The following is a 27,858-nucleotide window of genomic DNA, read 5'->3' as shown; positions in this document are numbered from 1 at the left end:
ATAAGGGTACACATACGAACACTTTATAAAAAAACATGATTATTCAAAATTGCTTGACTATTATTTTTTTTAAATACTCTCACAGGCATAGCTGCTAAATAAGACTAAAAATAGTTGCAGCTATAAATGGCGTACCAAACACCAAGTCTGAAGTTGAACATTGTTTGACGCATTTTCAAAAGCATACACATTGGCATATTTATCATTAACGCTTATTTGCCATACATATAATTTAGACGAAATCTCGAAGGCGTTTGTAAAACACGGAGGGATGATGTTGGATAACAACGTACGTCATTCGGCAGATTCGGTTTGATTCCAATATTCTCAAAGACACCAAAATTAATTACTAACGAAGCAGGCTGTTTATATGGATAAATAAAACTATACGCTTACAGAGACTGAGGAGGTTCGTCTTACCTAACTTGCTTTCCTTGCTCATTATGCCTACGATTCCCAGTACTCCGTCAGAGACATTGCGCTGGTTAATTAATTATTCTTAAAAGCAAGAAAATAAGAGACATATACACGCTAACAATTGCAATTTGTGTTTGGAAATATAAATAATTGCAAGCAAAAATTGCTTGCTCGACGACCCAATCAGTCGCCTGGAAATGTCGTCAATCCTGGATTCGAAAAAGAAGGCAGAACTCAACTATAGGCTCTCTAATGATGAATTTGACGTTTTCAATGAAATGGGTTTTAGCATCACTTTTGCGGAGGAAAAGCGTGGTCGTCGCCTTGCTTATAAGTATTTGAAGCCTCCGTTCCATGAAAAGGAAGTCAGTCGGGTGAGAAAGGCTGCGAGAGAAGGATCTGTACAGCACTATATATATGCACATGTACAGGAACGTATACGATTCGCATAATATAATCCGTCAGTATTACCAAGTCGTATTATTATTCGCACACCCTGTTGCATTCCTACCCCAACGTTGCAAAGTATTTGAAAAACGAGAGAAGCAGAATTTATTCTGAACTCCCTGACTGAGGAGTGAATCTCTGGGTTCGTATTGTTGCATTCGCTTAGAGAACGAAGAAGCAGTATCGTCATTGAGTACAAAAATTTGTCGATTTCACTCACCCGTATTCGGCTTCTCCGGTGAATTGGTCGTTACGTTGGTCGTCACAGCTCGAGGACGACACGAGGTGGCTGAGACCTGAAACCATAGGACGAGTACCCACACAAATTCATCCTGATCTCCTCCAAGTGGTGTTCAAGTACAAGGGCAAGGTCAGCCTGCGGTTGTGGAGCTCATATATCCAAACTTGCTGAAAGAGGGGTTCGGGGACTTCCCTAAAATAAAAGAGCCTGTCTGTCTGAGGATTCATCCCGGTTTTCGTCCAACCTGCGCTCGGTTCGTTTTTCTACATTATTTGCTTGAGTCCTTTTTCAGTCGAGATGAGATGAGAGCCGGGCATTAGGATTGCATGCGAGTGAGAGTTCATTGAGAAATTGCGAATTCAACTCGGATCAGGTCGAGTGTAGAGTCTCAAGCTTACATATATTTTCCATGATATGGGATTCCGCTAATGTTATCAATCGTCCACGCTGTGGCACTTTGTATGTGCCGGCTTTTATTCTGTTCACGCGTTCATACAAGATAAAGAATTAGTTTTTGAAAGTACATTGTAGCGATTATAGGGCATATTATTATGAACGAGGCTAAAATGGAGGATATTTTTCAACAGTGAATCTCAATCACTTCATTAAGGAGAGATGGATGAAGAGGATGAAAGAACTAATATTATCAAGAAACCTGGAGGTACACACGTATATAAACTAATATAGGTTGGATGCGAAAATTTTGCATAACGATTCGAAATTCGAAATTTTTAGGATGGGGAACAAGACACAATATGGCAATTCTGGGATTTTGGGCGTTTGCAATGTCTTACGCTATGAGATTTAACATTTCGATTGCCATTGTTTCAATGGTTAATCAGACATATATCAATGAACAGAAAGCCCTCACAAATTCAGAGTCACCACTTAACATGAGTGGCGAATCTCTCACCTGCTCTCATCTAAAGGCTGATCAAGTATACAATGAAAACGGGACAATAATTGAAGCAGAAGACGGAGAATTCAATTGGGGGACGGTCGAACAAGGCAAATAGATTCGGATTCTACCGTATTATAGAATATGCATCTTACTTAAATATTTTGAATTTGTTGATTGTAGGAGTCATCTTGAGCTCATTTTTCTGGGGTACTTTTTACCGACTATTTATGTATACGCGTTACCCATGTTCAGCATGTTCATATTTTAGTACTGTATCTTTTTAGGATATGTGGTAACGCAAATGCCAGGAGGCCTGCTTGCCCATCGCATAGGTGGAAAATGGCCGATGGGAGTGGGGCTCTTGGTGGCAGGGGTTGCGACCTTTTTGACCCCTATGGCAGCACGCACTCACAAATACTTATTGTGCATCGCTCGCGTTGTATGTGGACTTGGAGAGGTAGAAATATTGTTGATATTATTTAGGATTCTCTAATTACAGATAGAAAAATAATCCGAGTATCTCCATATTTACAATGTACAGGGTTTTGCATTTCCTTGTATGCATGGCATATTGGCAGCATGGGTAAGACTTTTAATTGATATAAAATTTAATAGTGGATTAAATCCTGACTAGTACGGGGTACTTAAGTATTTTGATATTCTACAGGCCCCACCTGACGAAAAAAGCAGACTGGCAAGTGTCGTTTATGCGGGTGAGAGATGACATTTCGAAAAATAGAATTCGTCATATTTGACCTATAATTTGTGTTGTTTAAAAAATCAAGGTGCTCAGTTTGGAACTGCTGCTACCATGATTATGAGTGGTTATTTGATTCATGGGAATATTTTGGGTGGTTGGCCAGCCGTATTTTATATAACTGGTGGACTGACAATTTTATGGTTCGTTCTTCACAAAGGGTTCGTCTTACGTTCTTATATTCTAATGTTCGTTTCATTTGTTGTAGGTTCGTTCTCTGGTCTCTCTTTGTATTTGACACGCCTGCTGGTCATCCAAGAATTTCCGTCGATGAGCTCAACTTTATTGAGAAATCTATTGGCAGTCAATCTTCTGGCAAGGTAGCCTTCAATCTAAATTGCAGACTTGCATATGTGTCAAAAATAAGTTTATGTAAATTGTGCCATCTTGACATGAAGGTTAAAGTTCCTACCCCATGGAAAGCTATTTTCAAATCAATGCCGTTTTGGGTAAGCTGGTTGAGGGTTCTTTAATTTTGGAATTAGTAAGATTTCTGTAGTTGTTTTTCAATAATTTTTCATTTCGATTTCAGGCTATCATGATTGGGTAAGAAGCATGCATATGATAACAACCCCGTTAAATAAGTCTGGTCATAATCTAAATTTTTACTTCTTCCTTTGAAAATAAATAAATTCACCTGTGGGAATTCGCTACATGAAACTGTATTAACAACGTTCGATTGTGCCTAATTAGCCACTTTGGCCACGGTAATTAAAACAATTCAATTTCCCTTAGAAAAATGCTTTCACTATAATGTATGCGCCTTCATGCATAATTTTTTTCCAAGGTTGGGGATTATACACTCTACTCCATCTACTACCAAGTTACCTGAAATCTGTACTTAATTTCGATATTAAGCAGGTAAGCATGCAACTATTTAATTATGGCAAAAGTTTTCAAAATATGCATTTCCTATACCTGACATATTTTGTCATCCTCAACCACAGAACAGTTGGTTATCTGCACTTCCTTACATTCTCATGTGGATTGCATCCATCTTCCTGGTACGTAAAAGACTCATTTAATGCAAGCAAAAAATTATGTACAATTATTGAACATAATTTTTTTTACGAAACGCAATTCCTTTTAGACCCAGATTGCTGATGTATTGATCTCAAAGAAAGTCCTTAGAACGGTCATCGTTAGAAAGTCTTGTCAGAGCATTGGTATGGAAAAAAATGATGCATTTTTTATTTCATACGAATGAGAAATAATGTTTACTAATATATTTATGTAGCTCACTTGGGGTCGGCAATCTTATTGATTGGTGCGGTCTACACGGGGTGCAGCAGGGGGGCAACTGTTTCACTACTGACACTATCGGTCGCAATTAATGGAGCAATTTACGGGGGTTACGTCGTCAACGTATGAATTTCATTTTTAAATTTTTGCAAGTATTGATTAATATGTAAGTATGTTCTCTAATTCTTTTCCAGCATGTTGACATTGCCCGAAACCACGCCCACGTACTGAGCGGAATTACACACACGTTTGCCAATTTTGCTGGATTCTGTGTTCCAATTGTCGCCGGCCTACTTCTCGACAAAGATGTAATTGTTTAGTTCATAAATGATCAATAATTACATATATTGATTTGGGTCTTTATTACATTTTCTAGTCATCTTTGGAAAATTGGCACTGGGTTTTCCTTATCGCCGCAGCAGTTTATGTCTTCGATGTAATATTTTATTGCGTATTTGCATCAGCAACAGAACAACCCTGGAATCGTGGGTACAGTTCTCCTGGCAAATAGGTTGCAGGAATTGTTATTTTAAACTGTATATACTGTAAAGTTTACTTTTTGTTTAAGATAAAATATTATTAAAATTGTTGTTTATTAGGATTATTTAATATTGGTATTTCTATACCATGCAGCTATAATTTTATGGCAAGGATTTACATGTATACAATATGAGATTATCAAACGCATTTAAACTCTGTTCTAGTTAATTTCTATTCCTTCTTCATCAAAACAAATATCAACATTTCCTGTGGGATCAAGATAACAACCCTGACTATAAAAGAGAATTGTGATTTATAAATGTTTAGTAAATTAGAAATTTGTACAGGGCATTATTAGTTCTCTAATTCATTTTTACTAGCGCCACTTTCACAAATCTCAGCGTTACGTGCAATGGGAAACGAGTCTTTCACCCATTCCTCTACTGTTTTAAATATTACCAAAATTAGGGCAGAAAAAATCTACTTTATTTTTGCTGTTAGAACTAGGTCATTTTCATTTTGTGTGCCCCATTCCGAGATATTTGGGTATTGAAGTATTCAGGTTACCTGAATCAGGTATTAGAGTATTTTGAAATTCGAAAATTTTTTAAGGCCAGGAAAATAGTGCAACCAACCAAAATATAGTGTATAATATTTTAAATTATTACCTAAAGACGTTGAGGAATGTAATCAAAGTTGTATCTCCTTTGAGACAGATTAATAAACGTAAGGGTATATATTGAGGCAGATTGAGACAAATGGTCTCATTTTTCAGATGATGAATAAACTCAACAACATTGTGCAGCAGAATTGGTAGAGGTGAGACGACAAGTTGATGGCACAAACAACAAAATCCACGCTTCTCAGCACGAGTTATTTTGTCACATTCCACGGTTTGCTACTTTTACTTTATTTTCGTACATGAAGTTCAATTAAAATTAATAAAGGGTGAAATTTCCTAATTCTGTTTTGCTTTTGCATTTGCTCCATATTTTGTTGGTGTTGTTTTTACAGATATTTTCTATTTTAGTGTGTAGTGTGAAATCGCAATAATTAAGATCTACAATGGTAGTATTCGCTTGTAATTTGTGTGGAGCAACTCTAAAGAAAAATTCTGTTGATAAACACGTTTATCAATGTCGAACCCAGTCAGTGTCTTGTATGGATTGTCAGAAAGATTTCGGGTAAAATTATGGATTATTGATTTAAATGTTTTTTAAGTAAAATGACTAATTTGTGGACTTTTAATTTAACTCAGTATGAAAGAGTACAACGGGCACATAAAATGTATCACTGAGGCTGAAAAGTACGGAGGAGGAGACTGGAAGGCCCCGTCTAATTTCAAGAAGGGGGAAAAGAAGCAGCAAGCTTGGGTCGACACGGTCAACGCCACCTTACAACAAGCTGGAGGAAAACTAAATCCCCCCTCGAGGAATCTGCTCCAAACGCTGTCTAAACATGATAATGTGCCTCGAAAAAAACCAAAGTTTTTGGTAATACTTGTTATTTATTATTGTCAATGGATAATTAAAGATGAATGACGAGCTGCTAATCCTGAAACTTGATGTATTACTTGCAGAATTTTATCAACAACATTGCCAGGAACAGATTTGATTCAAACACGCTGGAGAATGTATGGAATTTGCTAGAGGAACAATGGAAATCTCAGGCAACGTCATTATCAGCAGGGACTGCTGCTGCTGGAGGTGGAGGAGATGAAGAAAAAACAAAGGTCGACGTCAAGGTGGCGAATGGAGTGGCTACTGACGAAGCAGAAACGATAGCCCCCAAGAAATCTAAGAAATCAAAGCGTGCAGATGCAGAGGAAACTGAAACGATAGCCCCCAAGAAATCAAAGCAGGCAGATACTGAGGAAATAGAAACGATAGCCCCCAAGAAATCTAAGAAATCAAAGCGTGCAGATGCAGAGGAAACTGAAACAATAGCCCCCAAGAAATCTAAGAAATCAAAGCAGGCAGATGCTGAGGAAATAGAAACGATAGCCCCCAAGAAGTCTAAGAAATCAAAGCTGACAGATATAGAGGAAGCTGAAACGATAGTCCCCAAAAAATCTAAGAAATCAAAGCAGGCAGATACTGAGGAAATAGAAACGATAGCCCCCAAGAAATCTAAGAAATCAAAGCGGAAGGAGCTTGAGAATCCGGAATAAACTGCCTATTTTCTGCTGCGTTTTTATATTTATTTTAAAGCTTAAGTGCAAGTAAACGTAATAAATAGTGTGACTTGATATGCAAACCGAATGAAAATTTACTTTGATTACATTATGCAACTAATCTGTTATTGTGCATCCATATCCATCATCCAACTTCATTTGAATACATTTCTTTACTGATGTCTTCGTCCATACGCTAGTATGCGATGTCATTATATCTGCATTGCAAAGGAATTGCATTTGTTATCCAGGCTAAATACGTACAATGCATTATAATACACAACATTTTAGCATACTATGCTATTGTATGTAAATTACTTCGTTGATTATGGTTACTTCCCAGTTCTTTTTAGTTTAGCTAGTTGGCTGGAAGAAAAATACAGATCCCCACAAGGTTCGACCACTGTCATCATTACGGAAGACAAACCGAGAAAACATATCATTTGGAATCCTGCTGCTGACCAGAGTTCTCGTCCACTTCCTCCAAATCCTTACACCACTACAAACAGAACGCATCCACCAGGCAGCCAGATTCCCTACGCACGGAACTGATTCGACATGGCATCGCACCCCACTTCGAGCAAGATGGTGTTGGAGGCTGTGGAGAGTTTGAACGACGGGCGACAAGGATCCTCCCTCCAGGCGATCAAAAAATTCATTCTCTTGAATTTCGATGTGGATATGAAGATCATGGCGCCCCACATCCGGAAGGCCCTGAAGAAGCACGTGGAGGATGGGAACCTGGTCCAGACAAAGGGTAACGGTGCCAGCGGATCGTTCAAATTTCCTCCTAAATCTAAGAAAGCGTCATCATCCTCTGCAACTACGGGTGGAAGTGGAGAGAAAATCAAAATTGCAGGGCCGTCCAAGAAGAAGAAATGAATTATCGATGGTCTGTCACCTCCTCCAATTATGAACTAATCCTTGACGAGACGACCAACTTTTGAACTCACGATTATGACCTAACGGCCCTTTTAAGGGCTTCCACATTCTCCGAAGAGCGTTTGTGTTGTGTGGCTACGTGTTCTATTTTAATTAATGAAATTTTACTTTCATCAATTCAATGTGACCATCAAATTCAAATCAAGGGTCCCTCCTAATTCTTGGTTCAGTCAGCAGTTTCATAACAAATATGACATGTAGTAGATAAGTACGTCATCTGTCATTTACATTTCTATCACATGTATGTAAATGAATATGTAGAAAGCTATTATACATCTCGTTTCGTTGGTGGAAAGATGAAAGCATGCTAAAATTTGCTATTATTTTAGCTGACAGTCGTTTATACATAATTGTGAGGGCGACAATATTGTTTGCCTTACTTTGCTAACACAACAAGCTTGATGCATACGTAGGTTCTTGCGTATTCCGTACTTATTAGTTCTCTTTTACATAAAGATGGGTCCTAATGGCCATGCAAAACAAAATTTGACTGACGGGGTGCATTATGTTTTGTTGTAACAACGACTCAATCAAATAGTCTAAATGGGGACAAATTGTGCACTTGCTTTGGCGTTAAAAGTAACTCTGACACCATGGATGACCAAGGTAGGCCCAGCTACTTGGCCGTCGTGAGCCCCTTCCCGTCGACCTGGAGTAAATCCCACCACCTTAAAAATAATCGTGTCGGAATGGCTGCAGGACAACTAGGACAAGAAGTCCTCCATGGGGATGAGCATGAAGGAATTCAGTTCTGGAAAAGCTACTTTGAGTTTTCCTATTACTTGTTGGTCTGCCCCTTTCGATTTGAATGGGACTGCAAACGCAGGACGTACCACTGTCACACCAATAAAGTCCAAACTGTGAGATTTCATTTCGCCAAATTATTCACAAAGGGTAAACATGCTATTACATTGAATATCTACCTTAATTTATAGGCATTACATTACGGAGTTTTTGGCATTTTTGGATCCTATTACTTGCTGCGTTTGAGGGCAATGTGGAATACAACGAGCATTCTCGCAGGTCTCAAGGCCACCACCACGAACAAGGAAAACCCCACGGCATATTTCGACATGGCGGTGTACTTTTTCGACAGCTTTTTCATGCTCATATTATTTCTCCACTTTGGGCGACAAAAGCACAAAGTTTTCCAAGTTTTCAAAGAATTTCAGTTTCAATCGGACAATGAGGCAAGCATTTTCCCAAGATACAGACGATTCAATTCCTTGCTTGGATACCACGCTTCAAAATACCGACGGGTATCACATATCTGCATAACTAATTAAAGGATAGAATACTTTGAATGAAATTTTCGCAAAATCCTATTTAGACTCGGCTGTGGAGTACTCTAATTCTCATGGGATGTATGAGCACAGTGGTAATCAAGTTTCTCGAAGTTTTGCAGAATGATGGTTGGGATCTTGCTCAGTTTTTCCGTCGACGAACCGAGGAGTCCAAAATAATTTTCTTGGAAAGTGAAGACCTTGTAGAAGCTGCCCCTTGGCTATTCGTATTCTTAAACATAGGGTCCACCTTGTATGAAAAAGTTCTCAATGATCTTGGCGACATTTTGTTTACGATGAGCGTTTTATTTCTTACGAATCTGGTGGACAGCTTCGTCATCACGTTGAGAAATGGGAGTGAACCTAACATGGTACACATGTACATATGCAAATACTAAGATTTTGATGCAGATAATATGCATAATAATCTCGCAGGTCGTGGAACAGTACAAATGGCTGAAAAAGGTCACCTCAGCCATTAACAGAGCAATTGGGACAATGACATTTGCATTTATCGCTGGAAACCTGCCCTTCTTTGCTACAACAGTCTTGGAAGTTTTTGGAACGGAAACAAAAAACGTATTTGTGAGGATTCGATACATTGTTGCGTGTCTCTACTTTTTCCCGTCAATTTGCATCGGGGCCAGGGCAAACAAAAAGGCACAATAAACATATCAATATTTTTATGCAATTGGATGTCACATAAGATTTTCACTTGTAGATGGACAAAGTTAAAGATTGGATTTGCAAACAAGAAAATTACAAAAAGATTCCAGAAACAAAATTGAATGTATTTTTGCACGAACTCAGCCTTCACTCTGTGGGACTGACTGCAAAGGGAATCGTTACTATAAATTGGAATTCTGTTGGTTCGGTAGGTACACATTTACATATTATGAAATTGCATTTATGATCATTGATTCTTTTCAACAGATCATCAGCATTATCCTTACATATGCACTTTTGAAAACGCAATTCAAGTAAACTTGCTAATAAATACCAAAATGTGAAATGTTCTCATTTGTAATTTTACATGACACTCCCTCAATCGATTAGCATCATAATAGACATCTTGCAAGATTATTCACATTAACGATGTGGTGCATGAAATCCTTACTAAGCAGACTTATATGACACACACAAAGGGCTGTGCTGAATAACCGAACCGGGTTCTGAACTAATGTACTTATTGCATTGCAACCATGGAGTTGAAAATGTCAAACACTAGTAATGGCCAACAGACAGACCGATATGTGTAACGCACACCACTCAATACACTTTTTGCTAGCGGAACAAGTAGAGTGCTTACAAATTGATATTTGTGAAACTTTATGAAAACCTTTGATGTATTCTAACTGTATTATTATTGTGAAGATACATACATATGCATATCCATCATAAATACGTTGATGGGTTCTATTCAACATATATTATTGCATAGCAAAGTGACAAGTTTTTGACAGTTTTACTTATTGCAAAGTTACCAGAGTCAAAACAACGTGTTATTAGAATATACTGAAAATGAGCTCCGATAACGACTCAGATTTGGATAACGTGATTGAGGGCATTATTCAGGTAATATTCGATTTTGCATTGCTTTGGATTATGCATTCTTATGTATTTGGTTTGAAACTGACAGATATATTTACATCTCATAGGATTTAGATGATAAACCTGCCAAAGCCAAAACTCCGGCAGTCTCAATCTACAAAGGCTCAGAAATAAAAAATTCGGAAGTAAAGGTTAGGTTTAAACATGAATGATTTTGTGAAATATGTATAGTACGAAAAATTAGCAATAATATCCATCATGCAAAATCTTCCAGACAAGTCAGGCGAAATTTGTACGATTTCAAGATGGTGCTGGTGCTGGTGATGACGATCAATCTCAAACGGGCTCAATGTTCAAGAAACTTGCTCCCTCAAACTTACTAAATAACATGTTTTTCTCAGGAGATTCTACAGGAAACAATGAACCTCAAACCGACCCTGACAATATTTCTAAAACGTCACGCAACACAAATAGCAACACCAACCTAAAGGATGATTGGCTTGGTATTAGCTCTTCAAAACCGGAAGCATCGGCATTATCTCAGCAATCAAACAGGCCACAACAGTCCAAATCTAACCCCATGGACGTATTTATGATGGACCACAATTTTGGTTTAAATTTTGACACCGACGCCGATAAAGGGAGTAGCAATAAACTTGGAAAATCAGATTCTATTAATGCTAGCAAACCTCCACTTCCACCAGGAATTAGTACTGCAAATAAGCAATCAGAACCACAGCTTACTCAAAGAAACAAGCCGACCGTTTCATTATCGTCGTCGTTGGACACATTCCTCGAACCTCTCAGCAACGCCACTAATCAGAAAGCAATCAATTTCACTCCCCCAACTGCTGCAAGACCTTTGGCTTCCACTGATTCGCCTCTGTCGTCATTGGAGTTTCAAGGGGCACAACAAAAGCCAAAGGCTGTCTCCCTAGTGGATGCATTGCCTTTTCTCTTAGGAAATCAGCAGCAGCAGCAACAACCTTTAAATGAAGAAATGCATAGCGCCCCGAATAGTGTACTTGTTGAACAACCTGCTCCTGGTTTAGCATCAAAGACCGTCAAAAAGAAAACAAAATCTGCAGCTATGCAAAAGTCTGGAGACAATAATCCTGCGGATCGAGTTGGTGTGACGCTGCAACTCCCATCACACCTTATCAACGAGGATGAACTGAAAGCCATGAGCTCCAGTCTTAAAACATTGTACGCCAACCAGTTAGAGCTTCAGGAATTAAGTTATCGGGAACAACTGGACTTTTTTGCAAGTCAGAGTAAACGAAAAGAAGACATGTTGAAAGACGAGCTGGCGAGAATGCAAGAAGATTATGAACAAAGAATACAAAAGTTGAAAGTAATAACAAGTCCATGCTGCTGATTTTGATAAGGTTAATGTGTGTATTAAGCTGATATTACGTTGTGTTTTATCAGGCTGAGCTGGAAACTGGCAACTTTTCTCAGGTGAATCAAGAGTTGTCCCACATTTCAACAAACTTGGAGAAGGTCACATCACAACTCGAGTCCATTAAAACTTTTTCCCAGCCCAATTCTACCATTATTGTGCCAGAAGTTTTGAGATCACTGCAACAAGAAATGGGGAAAGATGTGGAAACCATGATTCGAAAGGGTTTCTCATCACTTGAAACTAATTTAACCTCCAATGAAGATAAATTTGATAGATACTTTAAAAGTGCCGATGCTCGACATGAGTCGTTTGGCGAAATTTTAGAAAAGTTAAATGGTAAATTTCGAATGCATAATAAACATAATATTTCAATATTGTTAGCATGAATGCACTCAACAAAACGGGTTATGTATTATCTAACGCAGGTATTTCGGACTACAGTAGAATATCTGAAGATAAAATATTGAAGAGTCAGGTCCAAATGAAAACCTCTATGGAGGAGTCAGTTCTGTCAACCATTACCAAAGTTATGGAACACTCACGACATGAAGATTTGCGAAAAAAGGACAAGTCTGCCCTCCATATGAAAGAACTTCGCAGAGATTTGCGACATTTATATTCTGAACTGGACGGAAAAAATGATCTCATTCATGTAAAATTTGCACTTACTTAATTACATATTTACAACCGATAATCAGAATTAGCAAGAATTATAAATAGAACGCGTTTCATTATTTTTTTTATTATTAGAGATCGCAACTTAATGTTGAACTGGAACAACGCACTATCACTCAGTCAGTCCGAGATATCAACACGTTCCTCAAAGTCCTCAACGAATCTAATCATTCCTTTAGTAAGAACAATCCTCCCGTCGACTTCTCCTCGTCCCAACAACAACTCGCCTCAACGATGCAGGCAGTTCAGGCAAATGTACAAAATGAAATGGAAATCAAGTTGCTTCGTGAAGAGCGGAAGTCAATGTCAGAGTCCATCGCTCAGATGAACGTAGAAAGGAGAAAGTTGGCCGAGGAGAAGATAAACCTGGAAAGGGATAAGATGGATCTCGAACGGGAGAAAAATCGCATTCGAGATGTCGAAGCCAACGCTAAATCACAGCTCACAGAGGCTGAAAATATAAAACGGGTACTCATAAAAATGACAATAACTGATATCCTCAACTATGCAAAACTGTACATTTTTATTTCTTAAAATGTAAATAGCAAGCGGAGCAAATTCGCCATCAACAATCGGGAATTACCATCGAGGCTGAATCAAAACTGCACACCTTGTCCAGAGAGAAGACGAAACTGAAGGAACGTCTCTTCGCCTTGGAACAAGCTCTCATGCTCAAAGAACAGAAATTGTTTCAGGAGAAAAGTGAGGTAATCCGAGAGAAGGAATTCGTCGAGAGGTTGAGGCAACAGTCTCTTTGTGCCGGATGTCTTAAAACCTTGAAAGGAGAGGTTCTACACCTTCCATCAAAATATCTGCATGGGGGAAGGTCTTCCGGAGATGGGTTGGATTTGGAATCCGATTTTGGTCCAACAGTAAAAATTTCGCAAATTCTTACTCCTGATGAGAAAGCCTATTTCCTCCAGGAAAGTAAATACCTACAGGAATTGGGAGACAGGGTCATACCCAAAAATTTTTGAGGAGTGTACAGTATAAATATTACAGTACTCTGCTTATTCAATAAATATTTCATAAACACGCGTTCCAATTAAGTCTGTTTTGACAATTATTTTACCTACATACGCATGTAAAATAGATGATAATGAGGCAAAATGAGATTTTGGTTACAAGAGATGAGTTTGCTCGTGGGGCTGGTGTAGATTTGAGAAGAGTGCGAAACCGAAGCGTGTGAACCACATGCACATCTTGAATGTGCACTTCGTATGGCTGGCAACGTTATTTTTAATAAAAAACTACACTAAATCAATTTATTCTGTTTAAAATCGCATGTCATAACGTAATACGTGCTTGTTGGGTGCATATCTATAATTTCACGCACACACTTTTTCTACTGCATTGCCAAATTGACAATTTTTGGTGGTTGCCGACAGCTAAATTTTGTTAATCACTGATTTAATTATTTTTGTTACTTGTGATATAAATAAATAAATAAAATGGCACAAGGCGAGTCGCAGCCAGAAATTGTTGACTTGGAAGAATGTCCACTGCCTGGGTTTTCGTCAATTACTCAGTTTTCTAATGTAAGATTTTCTTGATTTTTGAAACTTTGATTTTAAACTTGATTATTCATCGTTAACTATGTATAATATTTAATTTTATGTGTTAGGAGGGGATTAAAAAGATTTTGGCTGCCACGAGAGCGTTCCAATCGTTGCCTTCATCAGGACCTGCGTGGGACTTGCAGAAGAGCTATCCAGAGTTTAATAGAGCGATGAAAAATGCTAGAAAAAGACTTATCCCAATGTACGTATTTAATTATTCAGTGATTAATTATTTTATTAACGATTCTGTATACGTCATTTAACAGGATAACTTTGTTGCTGAACCACGCCAACATTTCTACAGAAGAATTCAGATTTGGTGATATCGATGAAAAGTTTGAGTTTCTTGTAGAAGCCAACGATGACATGCTGGAAAGAATTGTACGATTAAATAGTATTTCATTTTAAGTTGATTCTAAGTTTGTTATTTCAATTTACTAATGCAATCCAGGGATGCGCGTTGGATGAAGCGTCAGGACTGTTCCAGAAGGCACATACTATTGTTGTTAATCAAGGTATTGCATCGTACTCCCTCAGACCTCCAGGTACAGTTTGCAAACATTCACTTCATGTCGACCAAACCTGTTCAACTTTATAAAAATAAAATGTCATATGCAGGTTTGTGGGGTAAAAGGAAAGCGGAAGTTGAACAGTCGGATCCTACATCATCCACGGTCAATGCCGACGACGACGACAAAGCAATGCCGGTAGAAGTTCAACAAAAAATGAGTAACCGAGAAATCAAAAAAGCTGTGTACAAGCGAACTGTAAAGGAGAAACCTCAAGTGCGATTCAAAACACCTGTGGACAATAGTCCCTCTCCGTTTGTCCCCAAATTGAAAGAAAAGCCAAATTCTATCAAACCATTGTCGATTCTTCCCGAGTATAATAGTAAAAATGAAGAGTTGTAAGTTAATAGTTGTATAATACACTTATTGGTACGTACAATGGCATTAACTAGTAATTATTCTTAATAGTTATGGACACCCATATTCCGTGGAATTGAACCTGTGGGAACCATCCGATTCAATGCTGACGACAGTTTCCCCTCAACTCCCCAAGGCTCTTCAGGATACTCCACTAGTTGAAGTTAACACTGCTCGAGATATTGAGCAACTATTACGAGATTTGTATCCTGTAACGGAGTTGGCGGTGGATCTCGAGCATCATGGATATCGTAGCTTTCTTGGTTTCACGTGTTTAATGCAAATTTCCACCCGGGACAAGGACTATATAATTGACACATTAGCTTTACGAGACCATCTTTATCATCTTAACGAAATTTTCACCAATCCAAAAATTGTTAAGGTTTGTTAATCTACCTACATGTACTATATGGTCGGTTCGGTATTCAACGGTTGTGGCCGAATACGAGGTTTAATTTTTATAGGTTTTTCATGGATCATCGAGTGATATTGAATGGCTACAGAAAGACTTTGGGTTATACGTAGTGAACATGTTTGACACTCAAGTAGCTGCGAAGCTCTTAAGTTTCCAACAATTTGGTCTACAAGGCTTGCTCAACAAGTATTGTGGAGTGACTCAAAACAAAACGTTTCAACTGGCCGATTGGAGAATCAGACCACTTCTCAAGGAAATGATCCACTATGCTCGCCAGGACACTCATTCTCTGTTGTACATTTATGACATGATGAGGAATGAGTTGATAGATACCAGCAACGAGCGGAACAATTTGTTAGTAGCATTGTACGAGCAGTCAAAACTGGTATGCTTAAAGGTAAAACGCTCACTATACAGAAGTGCAATCAGAAATTGAGTTGCGAGAATTTATTAATACAACTGATTCCATTTTGTGCAGCGGTACGAGAAACCTGCAAATAACTCCAAACTTTCTTTAAGAAAAATGAGGCGAAACCTCAACAATCGACAGATCTATGCGTTTATGGAGCTGTACAAGTGGCGTGATGGTGTCGCACGTGAAAAAGATGAGAGTATTGCCTACGTTTTGCCAAACCACATGCTGTTGATGATATCTGAGCAACTGCCAAAGGAAATGACTGGAATACTTGCTTGCTGCGATCCAGTGCCTCCGTTAGTTCAAAGTAGTCTGGGAGTAATTCATAAAATTGTTACGGCCGCCCGAGCATTAACTTTGCAGGTTAGTTATCCACCTTTAATATACATTTAGCTTGTATCAACTTATGTATAAGCGTCTTAAGACTAATTAATGTAATTAAATACTATTATTAAAATTCTTTAATGATAAGCTATATAATATTTATTTTTATTCCAGGAACATTCAAATGAGGAAAAGACAGATAAACGTGAAAAGTTGAAGGACTGGGTGATCTTAATGAACTCTGTTCACGATGTAAATCCTGAAGAAATCTCTCAAATAAATAATACTAAACGGGAACAAGACGATGAAAAATCCCATACGGAGGAGGGTCAAGAAAAAAATCATCATGCCCAATGCACAACACAAGAATGGCCCCAACCTCTAAAAGAACCTCTCGTTGCTCCATCCTCCTTTGCATTTAACCCTTCGATTGTTTTCAACACTAAAATCAAACGAATCCGAACTAATTCCAGTCGCAACAAAGTTAATAAGAAGGCAAATAATGAGTCTAATTTTGAAACCGCTGAGACCCCATTTGATAGATACCAACTTAGCAAGGAAATAATGGAGATGTTGAAAGATCCGATAAAAAAGGAAATCCTGGACATGGAAAATTCTATGGTCAGAGCTGTTTACGAGACCGTATTTTGTGATCCTGATGAATTCGACCAAGATAAAACACAGAACGAACCACAAGAGCTGGAGAAGGTGTTTACGGATGGAGAGTTCATTCCCTTCAATCCATTGGTAAAATTCCATTCGAAAAAGTATAAAGAGTATAAGATAAATAATAAATAATCGAGGCATTTGAAAAATTCTAGATAAATGAGAGTGAAGTCAATAGTAAGAAGAGGAAAAGGAAGGAACATTCTGCTAATACTTCTCAAAGTGAAGAACCGAAGAAGAAGGAGGCAAGACTTGGTGATGTTGTTGAGAAAGGTTCGGACAACCGCGACAGTCAGTCTAGGTCAACCATGGACGATTTCATGAATGTACCTGCTTCATCATCAAGCAATCAAGGGAACCAAAAAAAGAAGAAGGGGAACTTTTTGAATAAACTGAAAAATGCTTTTGGTAAAAAGGGTGGAAAAGGAAGGAAAAATGATGTAACCCAAACACCTAAACCTGAACAACACGCATCTAATTCCAGACGAGCTAGCGATCGTGTTCAACAACGTTCTCAACAACGTTCAAGTGGCTCGAGATCCAGCCCACGAAACCAGTCAACGAATAATAATAATTCTTCTACCAATCAAAGAGATAATGGAAGAAATCGCAAAAATAATAATAATAACCGGGGCAAAAAAGCCGGCAAATTTTTCAATTTTCAGAAGCGTGGAGGAGGAGAAAAGAGTATGACATTTAAGTAATGTAATATTCGTAATATCGTATCGACATGACGTATGTATTTATTATGTATAAATTTCGGTATTTGCAGTAAAATTAATTTCCTTGAACTCTGCCAAATGAAGGTGCATGTTTTAATTAATCCTACTGTCGCCATCCGATATTAAATAATGATCATGCAAAGCATACGACGCCAAGGCCAATTAAAGAAGAATTATGTCGGCAAATTTATTTGCATGGAATGTTTATTGCTTAATTTTCCAAATACTACGAGAAACTTATGCAATGGGTACTTCTGTAGTGCTGGGCTCATCTGAGGTTGTGGGAGCAGCGGTGGTCGTGCTCTTCTTCTTCTTCCTCTTCAAACCCTCGAACTGTGGAAGAGCTCCCTCGTCGATGGGGTCAGAGGTCGAGCTGGCGTCGGTTGTGGGAGCAGCTGTGGTCGTGCTCTTCTTCTTCTTCCTCTTCAAGCCCTCGAACTGTGGAAGAGCTCCCTCGTCGATGGGGTCAGAGGTCGAGCTGGCGTCGGTTGTGGGAGCAGCTGTGGTCGTGCTCTTCTTCTTCTTCCTCTTCAAGCCCTCGAACTGTGGAAGAGCTCCCTCGTCGATGGGGTCAGAGGTCGAGCTGGCGTCGGTTGTGGGAGCAGCTGTGGTCGTGCTCTTCTTCTTCTTTCTCTTCAAGCCCTCGAACTGTGGAAGAGCTCCCTCGTCGATGGGGTCAGAGGTCGAGCTGGCGTCGGTTGTGGGAGCAGCTGTGGTCGTGCTCTTCTTCTTCTTTCTCTTCAAGCCCTCGAACTGTGGAAGAGCTCCCTCGTCGATGGGGTCAGAGGTCGAGCTGGCGTCGGTTGTGGGAGCAGCTGTGGTCGTGCTCTTCTTCTTCTTCCTCTTCAAGCCCTCAAATTGTGGAAGAGCGCTCTCGTCGATGGGGTCAGAGGTCGAGCTGGCGTCGGTTGTGGGGGCGGAGGTTGTGCTAGTCTTCTTCCTTCTCCTAAATCCTTCGAATTGTGGGAGAGCTGGTTCATCAGTGGTGCCATCAGTGGTTGAAGAAGCTGCAGTTGTTGTTGAGGTTTTAGGGGCCTTGGTTGTGGTGGACTTCTTTTTCCTCAAACCTTCAATGTTGGGTGCCGATGCAGTCTAAAAATTAAAATAGTTAGTTAAATTTCTGTTAGTCTTTGTTTCAATAATTTTCACAAGTTGGATTACCAATACGACCACACAAGCAAAAATTGCCAGAGTGGCAACTAATTGCAATTTCATGTTGTATAGCCTTCAACGATATTGTTGTACTGCTAATAATATGATTCGATGGAATATGCTGGGTCTCTAGAAGACGTTGCCTTTAAATACTCCATTTTGCTTGTTATGTAAGTAAATTTAATGTAAAGCGTGTATGGCGTGAAAATCTGCCAGCTGCCAAAATAGTCACCATAAATTATTGCATGACAATTTTCTTGAAAAAAGTAAATTAAAATTACTGAATGACGAGCAGCAGTGAGATAATTGATTTACTGTGGCCTAAATTTATTACTGTTTTAATTCATATCCGGTTAAGTGGTTGTCCATCAGTAAATAATAGTAATTAATAATTGAAGCAATAAAAACTACATCGCAAAAGGTATTAACCTTGGAATATAGGAACAATTTATTACCCAAATAAACCAAACCAACATAAGAAATCCGTGAGTTTAAAACTTAAATGGTACATGTATCATGCACACAAGTTTTCGACTGATACATTTTAGTCCGAGTCAGGGCTTATGTAATCGTCATTTAGTGATAATATATCAAATAATTTGCCAATGGGGTGACCTTGATTTTGAAATCGGTAGGAAAAAAGGTGGGATTTTACACGCTAGATTTATGGAACATTAATGACAAGTATCTGCGGTGTGACCTGCATCGTTGAATATCGCACAATTGGAAAATAGAAGCTAGGTCGCGTTACAAAATTTTAAACGAGGAATCTGACCCTGGCTCGGGCTAAATCAAGTCTGCACTATAGGTTTTATTATAAATTAGCTCATGCCTTCAACGCATGTTACATGATACAATTTCAATGGTCACATATTTAATTCAGAGCCATAACTAACACATCTGTTCAATTTTCAAACCGCAATCAAATGCTTATGTAATGCAACTATCTAAAATTTGCAGTTGTCAAACTGTTGTTTTAAATTATCCAATGTGAATTGCGCATTCCTGAATCGCTCTTGGAGTTCCTTCTCTCGAGCTTTCTGTACATCTAAATCTGCCTGCAAACCCTCCACTCTTCGAGGAATTGCAATGCTTTCCATATCTTTCAGAAATTCAAATGTGGACAACTCCATGTTCCCCCTCTCGATCTGATCAGTGAGGTCTTGAAACTGCTTAATTAAAGCTTGTGCTCTCATTTGATATCCTCCAGTCAAGATTTTAAGTTTCTTTTCCATTTTAGCAGCACGTTTGGCTTCTTTCTGCATTTGACTTCTATTTTGTTCCAGTTTCTTCTCACTAGACTCAAGTCTGTCCTTTTTGGTTGCAAGTGATGCCCTCGTGTAACGATTTTGTCCGGGGAGGAAAAGCACCTAAAAATTTAAATTTGACAATAAATGAAAAATCATTCCTCACAATGAGGAATCCTCATTGTCTTAGTTTATCATATATCAATCATACTTGTGACAAGCACTCTTCCCACACTTGTGTATATGCCTCAATTGACAGCTCGCCGTGGCCCATTCCCTTTTTAACTACTTGTGTCTCAGCTTCCAAGAGCTTATATGCCTAAACACAATGCATGCAAATTAATTACTTAAATTCTACAAACAATAATAATTGCAAAATAATCAATAATCCGTACCTCGTCCATTCGTTCTCGACTAATGTCGTGATATTTATGTTTTTCCAAAAATAAAAAATGTTTCTGTTCATTGTGTACCGTAGGCTGACCTTTCCTGGAGACAACCTGGTTATCAGACGGTGCCACCAATGCGTCATGATGTAGCATCAAAACCATTTCTTGTTTTACCATTTCCTCAGCCTATATATAAACGGCAATCAAATATTGTTTCTGAATAAGATTGTAATAGAATGTAAGGTACCCTTTGCAATGCAGTGAGGTCCATTCCAGGAGGTCGTAAAATCGTCTCGTTAACATCCATCGGTCGCGGTAGATTCCTCTGAACGGCCTTGCAAAGTTTCTTAAATTCCTCCATCCGCTTGGCCTGAGCTTCTTCAGCTACTCTGCGATCAAGTTCCTCCTTGTCTTCAAGTTTCGATCCCTTTCTAAGACCATCTTCACCATCTACTTCTGCGTCATCATCTGGTACAACAATCTCGTAGTCATTTTTGGGCGTGGGCAATGCTCCAAGTTGATCTTTCAAGTTCTCCCGGACCTATTATTTGTCATGTCACAATTATTCAGCATGACTTAAAAGTGAGTAATATCAGAGTGAAACTTACAGCCTTTTGTAAATGCTTATTAGCGATTCCATCGACCTCCAGTTCATCTTCCGGATTAATATTCAATTTGTCGCGAAGTGGCGTCGCAGTTGGAATAGCTCCTCCACGTGGAGTGGCAGCGACGCTCAATCTGCTTGATGCTGGAGTCATTCCTTGTTGTCCAGCTGGAGTACGAAACGGTGTGGCCAAAACGGTATTGGCAGTTGCTGAAACTTGTGGTGTTGGCATCATTCCACTAAAGTCGCTTTCCATTAGTGGAGTATTTAACCCTCCTTTCAAAGGCGTTTCGACATTAGACAGAGCCATAATATTTTGAGCTTCCTATTTATGCCCAGAATCAAAAGAAATAGTGATAAATTAAACAGAAATATCAAAATTAAGTTATACAGTAGGTATTTATGAAATTACCTGTAAAATTTTATCCGTGATAGGAGCAGGAGTACGTGGAGTCCTCAACGCTGTTGAAGTGTTAGTTAAAGAGTAATCGTTCAGTAGTGTTTGAGACGCCAAAGTTCCAGTTTCGCTTGCGGCTTCCTTCGCAGCTAGTGATGCTTTTCCAAGTTTTACAACCTGTTCAAGTTCCCCATCAGAAATTTGAGGTTCTGGTAGAACCAATTTACTTCGTTTTCGCTGGGGTTCGTCAGTTTGCGACATAAAGGACGGCAAGTCATTTTCTTTTCGCTGTTTCAACTTATCCTTGTCTTTCTTTCTCTCACGCTACAAAATATAACACATGTGTATTTAATCCACAATAATAGTAATTATGTAACTGAAAAGTGTTTTCTCGTAACGTAAATGGCATAAAAAATCTTACCTCTTCTTTATCTTTTCGCATTTCTCCTTCTAATTGTTGCTGACGGAGCCGACCAAAGTTCGGATTCTGTGGATCATACACTTCGTTTGCTGTGTCGTAAAACCCAGATGCAGGTTCCTTTTCAAATGGTATTTCCTTATTGTAGTCAATTTGACGTTTTTTAGGTCGCTTTTGACGACTTCCTATTCCAGCCATTCGCAGCTCTCTCCGCTTTTGCAAAGCAGCCAATCTTCTCGCCTCCTCCAGTTGCTTTTCTCGAGCCTTTCGCTTTGCCTTCTTTCCTTGCGTATTTGCCAATCTTGCTCTTGCTTCCGACAACATTTCCAATTCTACAGTAGAAATGTTTGCATTGCATATCAAATAAAAATAACCGACACAACATACTAGATACTAATGTTTTTTTAGTAATGCAAGAATGGTACATAATAATTAACTTACCATCTTCATCCATGTCCTTTGGGTCAGGACGAGCCGGTTTTGTTTCAGGATTTGGATCGATTTCACCCGGTCTCAACTTCCTCGGATCATCTGTCGCTTCCTCGCCTTCTTCCTTCTTTTGAGCTTGATCCCTGAAATAGTTCACACTCATTTAGTATATGGCAGTATAACGCATTGTGTAATCCATAAATTCATCAATAAAGCCAAAAGTTAAAATCAGCTCACAGTAAATATTCATATCGTTCCAGACATTGTGCCGCTGTGCGCCCAATAATTGGAGCGATCGTCCGCCACTGAGTAGGCATAAGTTTTGCCATGTGTAGTAATTTTTCGTCTTCTTCGCGACTCCATTCCGTTTTCTTGATGCTTGGATCCAACCATTCATACCAACGGGCTTTACATTGTTTCGCTGACTTTCGATGCAGGAGAGATGCAATTCGGGACCATTGGTTTTTGCCATATTTCATTACAGCTGCCTTCAAAATCTCATCCTATAATAGTGCATAACACATTTAAATAGTTTGTACTTAAATTCAAGAAATCTACAGCATACTTATCATAACAAGAGAAGTTAAATTTCATGTTAAATTTCGAGTTATAGAAATTATGAGAGCCATAAACGTACAAAAATAAAATGTGTGTGATTTTAAACGACCTCTTGAAGAAGACATTTGATTGTTGAAAGCTTTGTTAATAATAAAGCTGTAAAGTTACTAGTCTTCGCTAGACCGTTTAACAATAACTTTAGCAAGATTATTATTAAGAGATATTACGAATTTATGAATTACCTCGGTGTTTCTCCAAACACCTCCCTTGATCATTACTCTCGGCATTTTGGCTGGATAAGAGAGAAATCCCCAGATAACAGTAGACCAAGTGCGTACTTTGGATTTTGTTCTTTTAAAATTCAGAAAAATAGGAAGGAAATTTGATAAAATCTGAATGGAAATGGACACTTCCCACTACAGGCGAAACACCGACTGCGTTGGAAAACTCGTACAAGCCGCTCGTCAACTGAGGCTTGCTGCCCCACGGCAAGCTTGCTACATGCAAGGGACAATGTAAAACGATAAGCGAAACATTTTTGTTTTATTCAGAAAAGTTAATTACTGGTCAGTTTTCTGTGTCGATATCAAAATACGTTCAATCGAATATGAAGCATGTTCACAACGCATAATCATAAATTGTAAATGTTTTATATTATGAATACGTACAATAATAATATATGAATATCCACAAAATAATAAGTTATTTAAATAATATTAGATTTGAATAGTGAAAGGCGTCAGGGATGGAAACAATTGATTTGCTTAAAAAAATTTCGCCAGCAAGAGGGAGATTTGTCTTCGACAATGCCGAGGTCAACTTTCTCTCCATTCTGTCTCAATTTCCCGTCCCCATTCTCTGCAATTAATTAATTCTCACTACGTTACACGCTCGACGTGTTTAGATTGATTGAAAATATCAATTTGATATTTTGTGTATATTTATATGTACCTGAGATTTGACCATTCAGTGTGGGAGTTGTAATAGTGCGACTCCGGACTAATCGGGGGAAGTAAAGGGCAGTGTCTTCCTCATCGAAAGGAATCCGGACTTTAACGTACGTCGATCCGGTACTTTCTTATTTCGGGTAAAAACAACAATAGAAGTTTTATCTACTTGGATTTATTTGGTTTATTACGTATGTGTATCGACCTATCGAGTGTCGACCTACCGGAAGCGACAGAAGTTGGTAATAGTGGTTCACGTCTGCTGTCCTCTTCGCTCCATTTGTCCTGGAGGAATTTCGCCCTTCGTCGGATGGCCAAAAATCTTTCCTCTCCTTCCTGTTCCTCCTTCTTGTCCACTATTTTTACCAGCGTCTCAAAGTCTTGCGGTGTTTGAGCGAGGAGCACGGCGTCACGGTACGCGTCTAATTTTTGTTTGTAACGAACAACTGCAAGTTGATGCTTGTGTTTAAAGTACTCATCAAGCGTCAATTCAGAGATGTCTTGTTGATTCGGAGAGAAAGTTGTGATGGGGGTATTTCCTAAAAGAATGTCTAATAAGTCACTAAAATCCTCGTCATCCTCTTCCTCACTTTGCATCTCGCACTCAATGGAAGGGCCAAGAACATGGGGATCTGATGAATTATCACAACTTTGGCCAGCAATTTCTTGGATTGTACTAGAACTCATTATACAGATAAGTATACTATCTTTTTATTTAGTAATTGGCTTTGCCCCTGTGCAAATTTTCAACTCACTATTTGTTACACACGATTCAATGAATTTATGCAGTACTACATGCATGAGTTTGGACGCGGACTAGTCGCAAAACCACGAATACGGTTGGTGTACATAACATCTCACATTACGAGGAATTGCCTCTGCGTACACAAATCCCTAACAATTGTGCTCATTTTTAGGGTCATTTGGTGATCCGATAAGGACATGATGATAGTTTTGGAGTTTCACACTATGCCAGCAAACTATCTATTATTTTGCATCGTGGATCAAGTTAAGATAGTTTAAGAATGAGTTGGCCGATAATTATAAATTTTCAAGTACAACTATTGCATTAGTATTTGTACTTCTCCAGTTTCAAATCCGTTAATGTTTTTTAACTTGTCTGTCATTGATTTAGATATTTAGAAGCGAAATATATATGCATCCATTTCATAGGAGGACAGTAAAAGAAATCTTGGTCTTGCCATTTGCAACAAGTAACTTGATACTGCTTCTCATTTTTAGCTGGTAGTACTTAAACACAACAAACACGTATCCTTTTATTAATATTATAATTACGATTTCTATTCAAATGCATATCCTAACTATTTTCTTATGACTTTGAATTGAATGGCGAAGCCGGATAATGTACAAGTCAAAATTTCCACCCCAAGAAGAACAGTGGCCAGACCAAATCCCATGCCCAACACAATCATGGACCTCAAAGTGTTATCCAACTCGTTCTGATTCCAGGAATTGGTGCGCGATTCTTCCGAATTGTTATTATGATTCATGCCATTTATTGTTTTCCTTCTCCGTTTTGCAGCCATTTTACCAAACTTTTGCGCATATCGTGCAACGTTTCTTCGGAACATCGCATAACTTCCTGTACGTACAAATACATGGGATATTCAACCCATTATTTGAAATTAAAAAGCTAGAAACTTTATACTTATTGAAAATTAATTATTACCGGACTCAGCGTAGTGCAACATCATTCTATCCACATCAGCTGCAATTAAAATTATATGTACATTTATATAGCTTCATTAGTGAATGTTTGAAATATATGTATAAATATATACGCAATAAATGCGGCAGATTTTTCGAAATGCAGAATGCATAGAAGGACGTGTACAAGTATTCTCGTCCAAATCGGTACAAAGGTTCTCCCGTTTCTTTGGTCAGGTGCAAGATAGCAAATTCCGTAAGCATCGTCCTTAATCCAAAAATAATTCAAGTATTCAATGTATTAAATAATTAAAAACAATGCAAAATAAAATGTCATTTAAAAAATATAATTTTATAAATAAACGAGTACCTTAATCCCAAACATGCGAAATGCTTTCCCTTTGTTTGCGTTATGCAAGGCTCCTATAAATTCATGCCAGTCAAGCCATTCAGATATAAGTAGTGGTAATGGGAATAAGGTAGTTTTTGGAATTTTTGTGTATCGTCTTTCGTCTACTTTTAATGTTTTATTTATACTTACTCCATTTTCTGGATCGTAATATGATATCTGCATGTATAACAGTGAAATGTAACATGATAATGTTTTGTAAGGTTTGGCTGGTACGCTTTGAATTAAATTTATTACCATCCTTTTATCCAGCTCCTTCACAAATAAGCTTCCTTTTGCTTTGAGTTCCTTATAAACAACTCCTGCGGTCACCGAAATTCCAAGAAAATTAAGACGATAGTCTGATTCCAGCAGATTTTTAAAGTCTGTTGGAGGGATACTCATGGTGGGGGAAGTCATCGTCGAGATGAGACTCGTCTTGTACATCGTCCCCAACACAACGAGTGATAACAACCAGGGACCGAAAAGCAATTTAGATGTGGAAACCGTGATGAATCGCCGAAAATTTTTTGTGTCCTCGGGTTGTTCCAGAAGTGGGCTAATTACAAACATTACCATCCCGGAAACATTTAGGCGTGATGCGTCACCGTTGTTCCATTGGAAATGTAACTTTTGCTTTACTTGAGTAGAAACAAGTACCAAAAGAATTATTGTAATTAGCAAAGCCATCCAAATTTTCCAGTCATAGCTTTCCAAAAGAAAAAATGGGGATCCTGTCGAGGATGCAGTGGGAAGTCCAGTGGTGAAAATTAGTCCGTCAGTGTCGATGGTTTTCGAGAGAAGCAGTGCGTTGTATCGGTCTAAAGTCACGAGACCTTGAGTTATGTGTGCCCTACCGTACACAATTTCCCCAGCCGCCCCCTCCCATTTCCCACTTTTCCCATTCAAAGTTCCAAAATTTTGAGAAGAAACTTGGTTCAAAATTGGGGTAGCGTTTACAATTTCGGCAATTTCCACATAAGGCGTAATAAATAGGTTGAGATTTTTCCGATACTTTATGAAGTCCTCCATTGCCTTTTTACTAATTTGTGACATCGTCACTGTCGCCCAAATTAAGGGGACCCCGTTCATGTCCAATTTCTTATTGGATAATGCAGATCTCGCCTGGCCCATTTCTACGCGAGCACAACTTTCTCCGAATATGTTGCACTCCCACAAACCACATCTATAACCATGTTCCTGCTTCGAAATAGAGATGAAAATCCGATGAACCATGGTTTTTAAGGGGTGGGGCAACTTGGTCAACGAAAACTCTCGAGGTTGACTAATTGACGTAGGAGCCTGCTCGTTGTGAAAAATTAAATGATACGAATTGAAAAAACCTCCAGGTAAATAGGCAATCCAATTAGTATGAAATATTTGGAGTGGCTCGAGGAAATAGTCAAGGTTTAAATACAGCACGAGGGAAGATAGCTGGTGCAGCTTAGAATGTGGCAATGGCACGCTGGTCTCGGTTAAAGAATTATTGCGAAACAAGAGGACAGAGTTGAAATGCTGTGAAACTTGTGTAACAAGGTTGTCGTACTCGTGGAAAGAATCTGGAGGAGAACTAATTGGTCTCCAAATGACCAATGTATACTCTTTAAATTGATAGTTTATCAATTCAGAAGTCACTAACGCCATCAACTTTTCTCTGCCTGCTACTTGTCGTGCGGTGTGAAATAAATACGGACTGGATTTTGTAATTATTAGTGCTCTGGATGGAAAAATAATAATGGAGAGTAAATTGAAAATTTGAGGAAAATTCATTTTTGAGCTTTTTAAGCCTGTTAAGAACTGACTAGTTGGAAAGTTTGCACGTTTTCTGTATTTATACACTCATTGGGAATCAAAACGCTTTGTTGTTCAAATCTTAATCATATACTTACAAAGGCCATTGTTTCACTTTTCCTTTTTTGCATTACAAAGTAAATACGAAAGAACCCACAAAAAGTCTTTTCCGATTTTGATGGAAAATTTATTGGCATTTTTCACCATAAAAATTATCCAGGCAGAAATCGTTGTGGGAGGATGACAACGATGACAATAAAGAAAAGGACGTGTGAAGAATAAGAAGTGGAAGTGAGCGGATAGCATTTTGGTGTATATTATTATGATGG

General features: G+C 38.6%; 10 protein-coding genes across 11 annotated transcripts; 6 read left to right on the top strand and 4 right to left on the bottom strand.

The window, feature by feature from the left end:
• The first annotated feature begins 788 nt into the window (after positions 1-788).
• LOC110846772 (putative inorganic phosphate cotransporter) lies at positions 789-5,229 on the top strand. The gene is made up of 18 exons (XM_035849738.1): positions 789-1,358; positions 1,693-1,766; positions 1,841-2,113; positions 2,187-2,213; positions 2,291-2,463; positions 2,548-2,589; positions 2,674-2,719; positions 2,792-2,906; positions 2,972-3,083; positions 3,162-3,212; positions 3,296-3,309; positions 3,457-3,470; positions 3,551-3,624; positions 3,711-3,767; positions 3,854-3,929; positions 4,001-4,128; positions 4,200-4,313; positions 4,382-5,229. Exons 2-18 carry the CDS (start codon positions 1,721-1,723, stop codon positions 4,514-4,516), a joined length of 1,497 nt encoding a protein of 498 aa, XP_035705631.1. The 5' UTR covers positions 789-1,358; positions 1,693-1,720; the 3' UTR covers positions 4,517-5,229.
• A 145-nt stretch (positions 5,230-5,374) lies between these two features.
• Positions 5,375-6,741, top strand: LOC110846326 (cell growth-regulating nucleolar protein). The gene is made up of 3 exons (XM_035849739.1): positions 5,375-5,669; positions 5,744-5,978; positions 6,065-6,741. Exons 1-3 carry the CDS (start codon positions 5,551-5,553, stop codon positions 6,653-6,655), a joined length of 945 nt encoding a protein of 314 aa, XP_035705632.1. The 5' UTR covers positions 5,375-5,550; the 3' UTR covers positions 6,656-6,741.
• Positions 6,742-7,216: 475 nt separating this feature from the next.
• On the top strand, positions 7,217-7,540 carry LOC110847360 (histone H1B). Its single transcript, XM_022094296.2, has one exon. The coding sequence runs from the start codon at positions 7,217-7,219 to the stop codon at positions 7,538-7,540; it is 324 nt and encodes a 107-aa protein (XP_021949988.1).
• Positions 7,541-7,766: 226 nt separating this feature from the next.
• Positions 7,767-9,899, top strand: LOC118435132. The gene is made up of 6 exons (XM_035850543.1): positions 7,767-8,460; positions 8,536-8,859; positions 8,931-9,254; positions 9,319-9,543; positions 9,605-9,757; positions 9,817-9,899. The coding sequence occupies exons 1-6, from the start codon at positions 8,194-8,196 to the stop codon at positions 9,865-9,867; spliced, it is 1,344 nt and encodes a 447-aa protein (XP_035706436.1). The 5' UTR covers positions 7,767-8,193; the 3' UTR covers positions 9,868-9,899.
• Positions 9,900-9,974: 75 nt separating this feature from the next.
• LOC110846770 lies at positions 9,975-13,553 on the top strand. The gene is made up of 7 exons (XM_022093609.2): positions 9,975-10,458; positions 10,542-10,625; positions 10,709-11,788; positions 11,866-12,175; positions 12,265-12,491; positions 12,590-12,982; positions 13,060-13,553. Exons 1-7 carry the CDS (start codon positions 10,405-10,407, stop codon positions 13,489-13,491), a joined length of 2,580 nt encoding a protein of 859 aa, XP_021949301.2. The 5' UTR covers positions 9,975-10,404; the 3' UTR covers positions 13,492-13,553.
• A 173-nt stretch (positions 13,554-13,726) lies between these two features.
• On the top strand, positions 13,727-17,610 carry LOC118432919 (exosome component 10-like). Its single transcript, XM_035850542.1, has 10 exons — positions 13,727-14,052; positions 14,139-14,275; positions 14,340-14,454; positions 14,525-14,618; positions 14,692-14,980; positions 15,051-15,381; positions 15,464-15,811; positions 15,893-16,192; positions 16,328-16,900; positions 16,975-17,610. Exons 1-10 carry the CDS (start codon positions 13,966-13,968, stop codon positions 17,521-17,523), a joined length of 2,823 nt encoding a protein of 940 aa, XP_035706435.1. The 5' UTR covers positions 13,727-13,965; the 3' UTR covers positions 17,524-17,610.
• A 93-nt stretch (positions 17,611-17,703) lies between these two features.
• On the bottom strand, positions 17,704-18,836 carry LOC110847740 (mucin-5AC). The gene is made up of 2 exons (XM_022094734.2): positions 18,703-18,836; positions 17,704-18,633 (listed from the first exon to the last, which is right to left on the bottom strand). The coding sequence occupies exons 1-2, from the start codon at positions 18,754-18,756 to the stop codon at positions 17,779-17,781; spliced, it is 909 nt and encodes a 302-aa protein (XP_021950426.1). The 5' UTR covers positions 18,757-18,836; the 3' UTR covers positions 17,704-17,778.
• Positions 18,837-19,117: 281 nt separating this feature from the next.
• LOC110847738 (cell division cycle 5-like protein) lies at positions 19,118-23,169 on the bottom strand. The gene is made up of 10 exons (XM_022094733.2): positions 22,978-23,169; positions 22,415-22,680; positions 22,190-22,320; positions 21,752-22,080; positions 21,346-21,654; positions 20,938-21,258; positions 20,577-20,870; positions 20,336-20,515; positions 20,152-20,259; positions 19,118-20,063 (listed from the first exon to the last, which is right to left on the bottom strand). The coding sequence occupies exons 1-10, from the start codon at positions 23,020-23,022 to the stop codon at positions 19,641-19,643; spliced, it is 2,406 nt and encodes an 801-aa protein (XP_021950425.1). The 5' UTR covers positions 23,023-23,169; the 3' UTR covers positions 19,118-19,640.
• Positions 23,170-23,289: 120 nt separating this feature from the next.
• On the bottom strand, positions 23,290-24,510 carry LOC118435134. Its single transcript, XM_035850544.1, has 3 exons — positions 23,907-24,510; positions 23,687-23,812; positions 23,290-23,593 (listed from the first exon to the last, which is right to left on the bottom strand). Exons 1-3 carry the CDS (start codon positions 24,367-24,369, stop codon positions 23,475-23,477), a joined length of 708 nt encoding a protein of 235 aa, XP_035706437.1. The 5' UTR covers positions 24,370-24,510; the 3' UTR covers positions 23,290-23,474.
• Positions 24,511-24,929: 419 nt separating this feature from the next.
• LOC118435026 lies at positions 24,930-27,516 on the bottom strand. 2 transcript variants are annotated; one of them, XM_035850016.1, is made up of 6 exons: positions 25,997-27,516; positions 25,892-25,918; positions 25,721-25,773; positions 25,485-25,618; positions 25,373-25,411; positions 24,930-25,285 (listed from the first exon to the last, which is right to left on the bottom strand). In XM_035850016.1, exons 1-6 carry the CDS (start codon positions 27,506-27,508, stop codon positions 25,005-25,007), a joined length of 2,046 nt encoding a protein of 681 aa, XP_035705909.1. In that variant the 5' UTR covers positions 27,509-27,516; the 3' UTR covers positions 24,930-25,004. The 2 variants fall into 2 exon arrangements, with proteins under 2 accessions (XP_035705909.1, XP_035705908.1); XM_035850015.1 differs by having other exon boundaries at positions 25,892-27,516.
• Between the last annotated feature and the right edge of the window lie 342 nt (positions 27,517-27,858).

The sequence above is a fragment of the Folsomia candida genome, unplaced genomic scaffold (assembly GCF_002217175.1).
Source record: "Folsomia candida strain VU population unplaced genomic scaffold, ASM221717v1 Fcan01_Sc003, whole genome shotgun sequence".
NCBI classification, from domain to species: domain Eukaryota; kingdom Metazoa; phylum Arthropoda; class Collembola; order Entomobryomorpha; family Isotomidae; genus Folsomia; species Folsomia candida.
The sequence above is the reverse complement of the archived record's forward strand: the minus strand, read 5'-3'. Positions and strand labels throughout refer to the sequence as shown.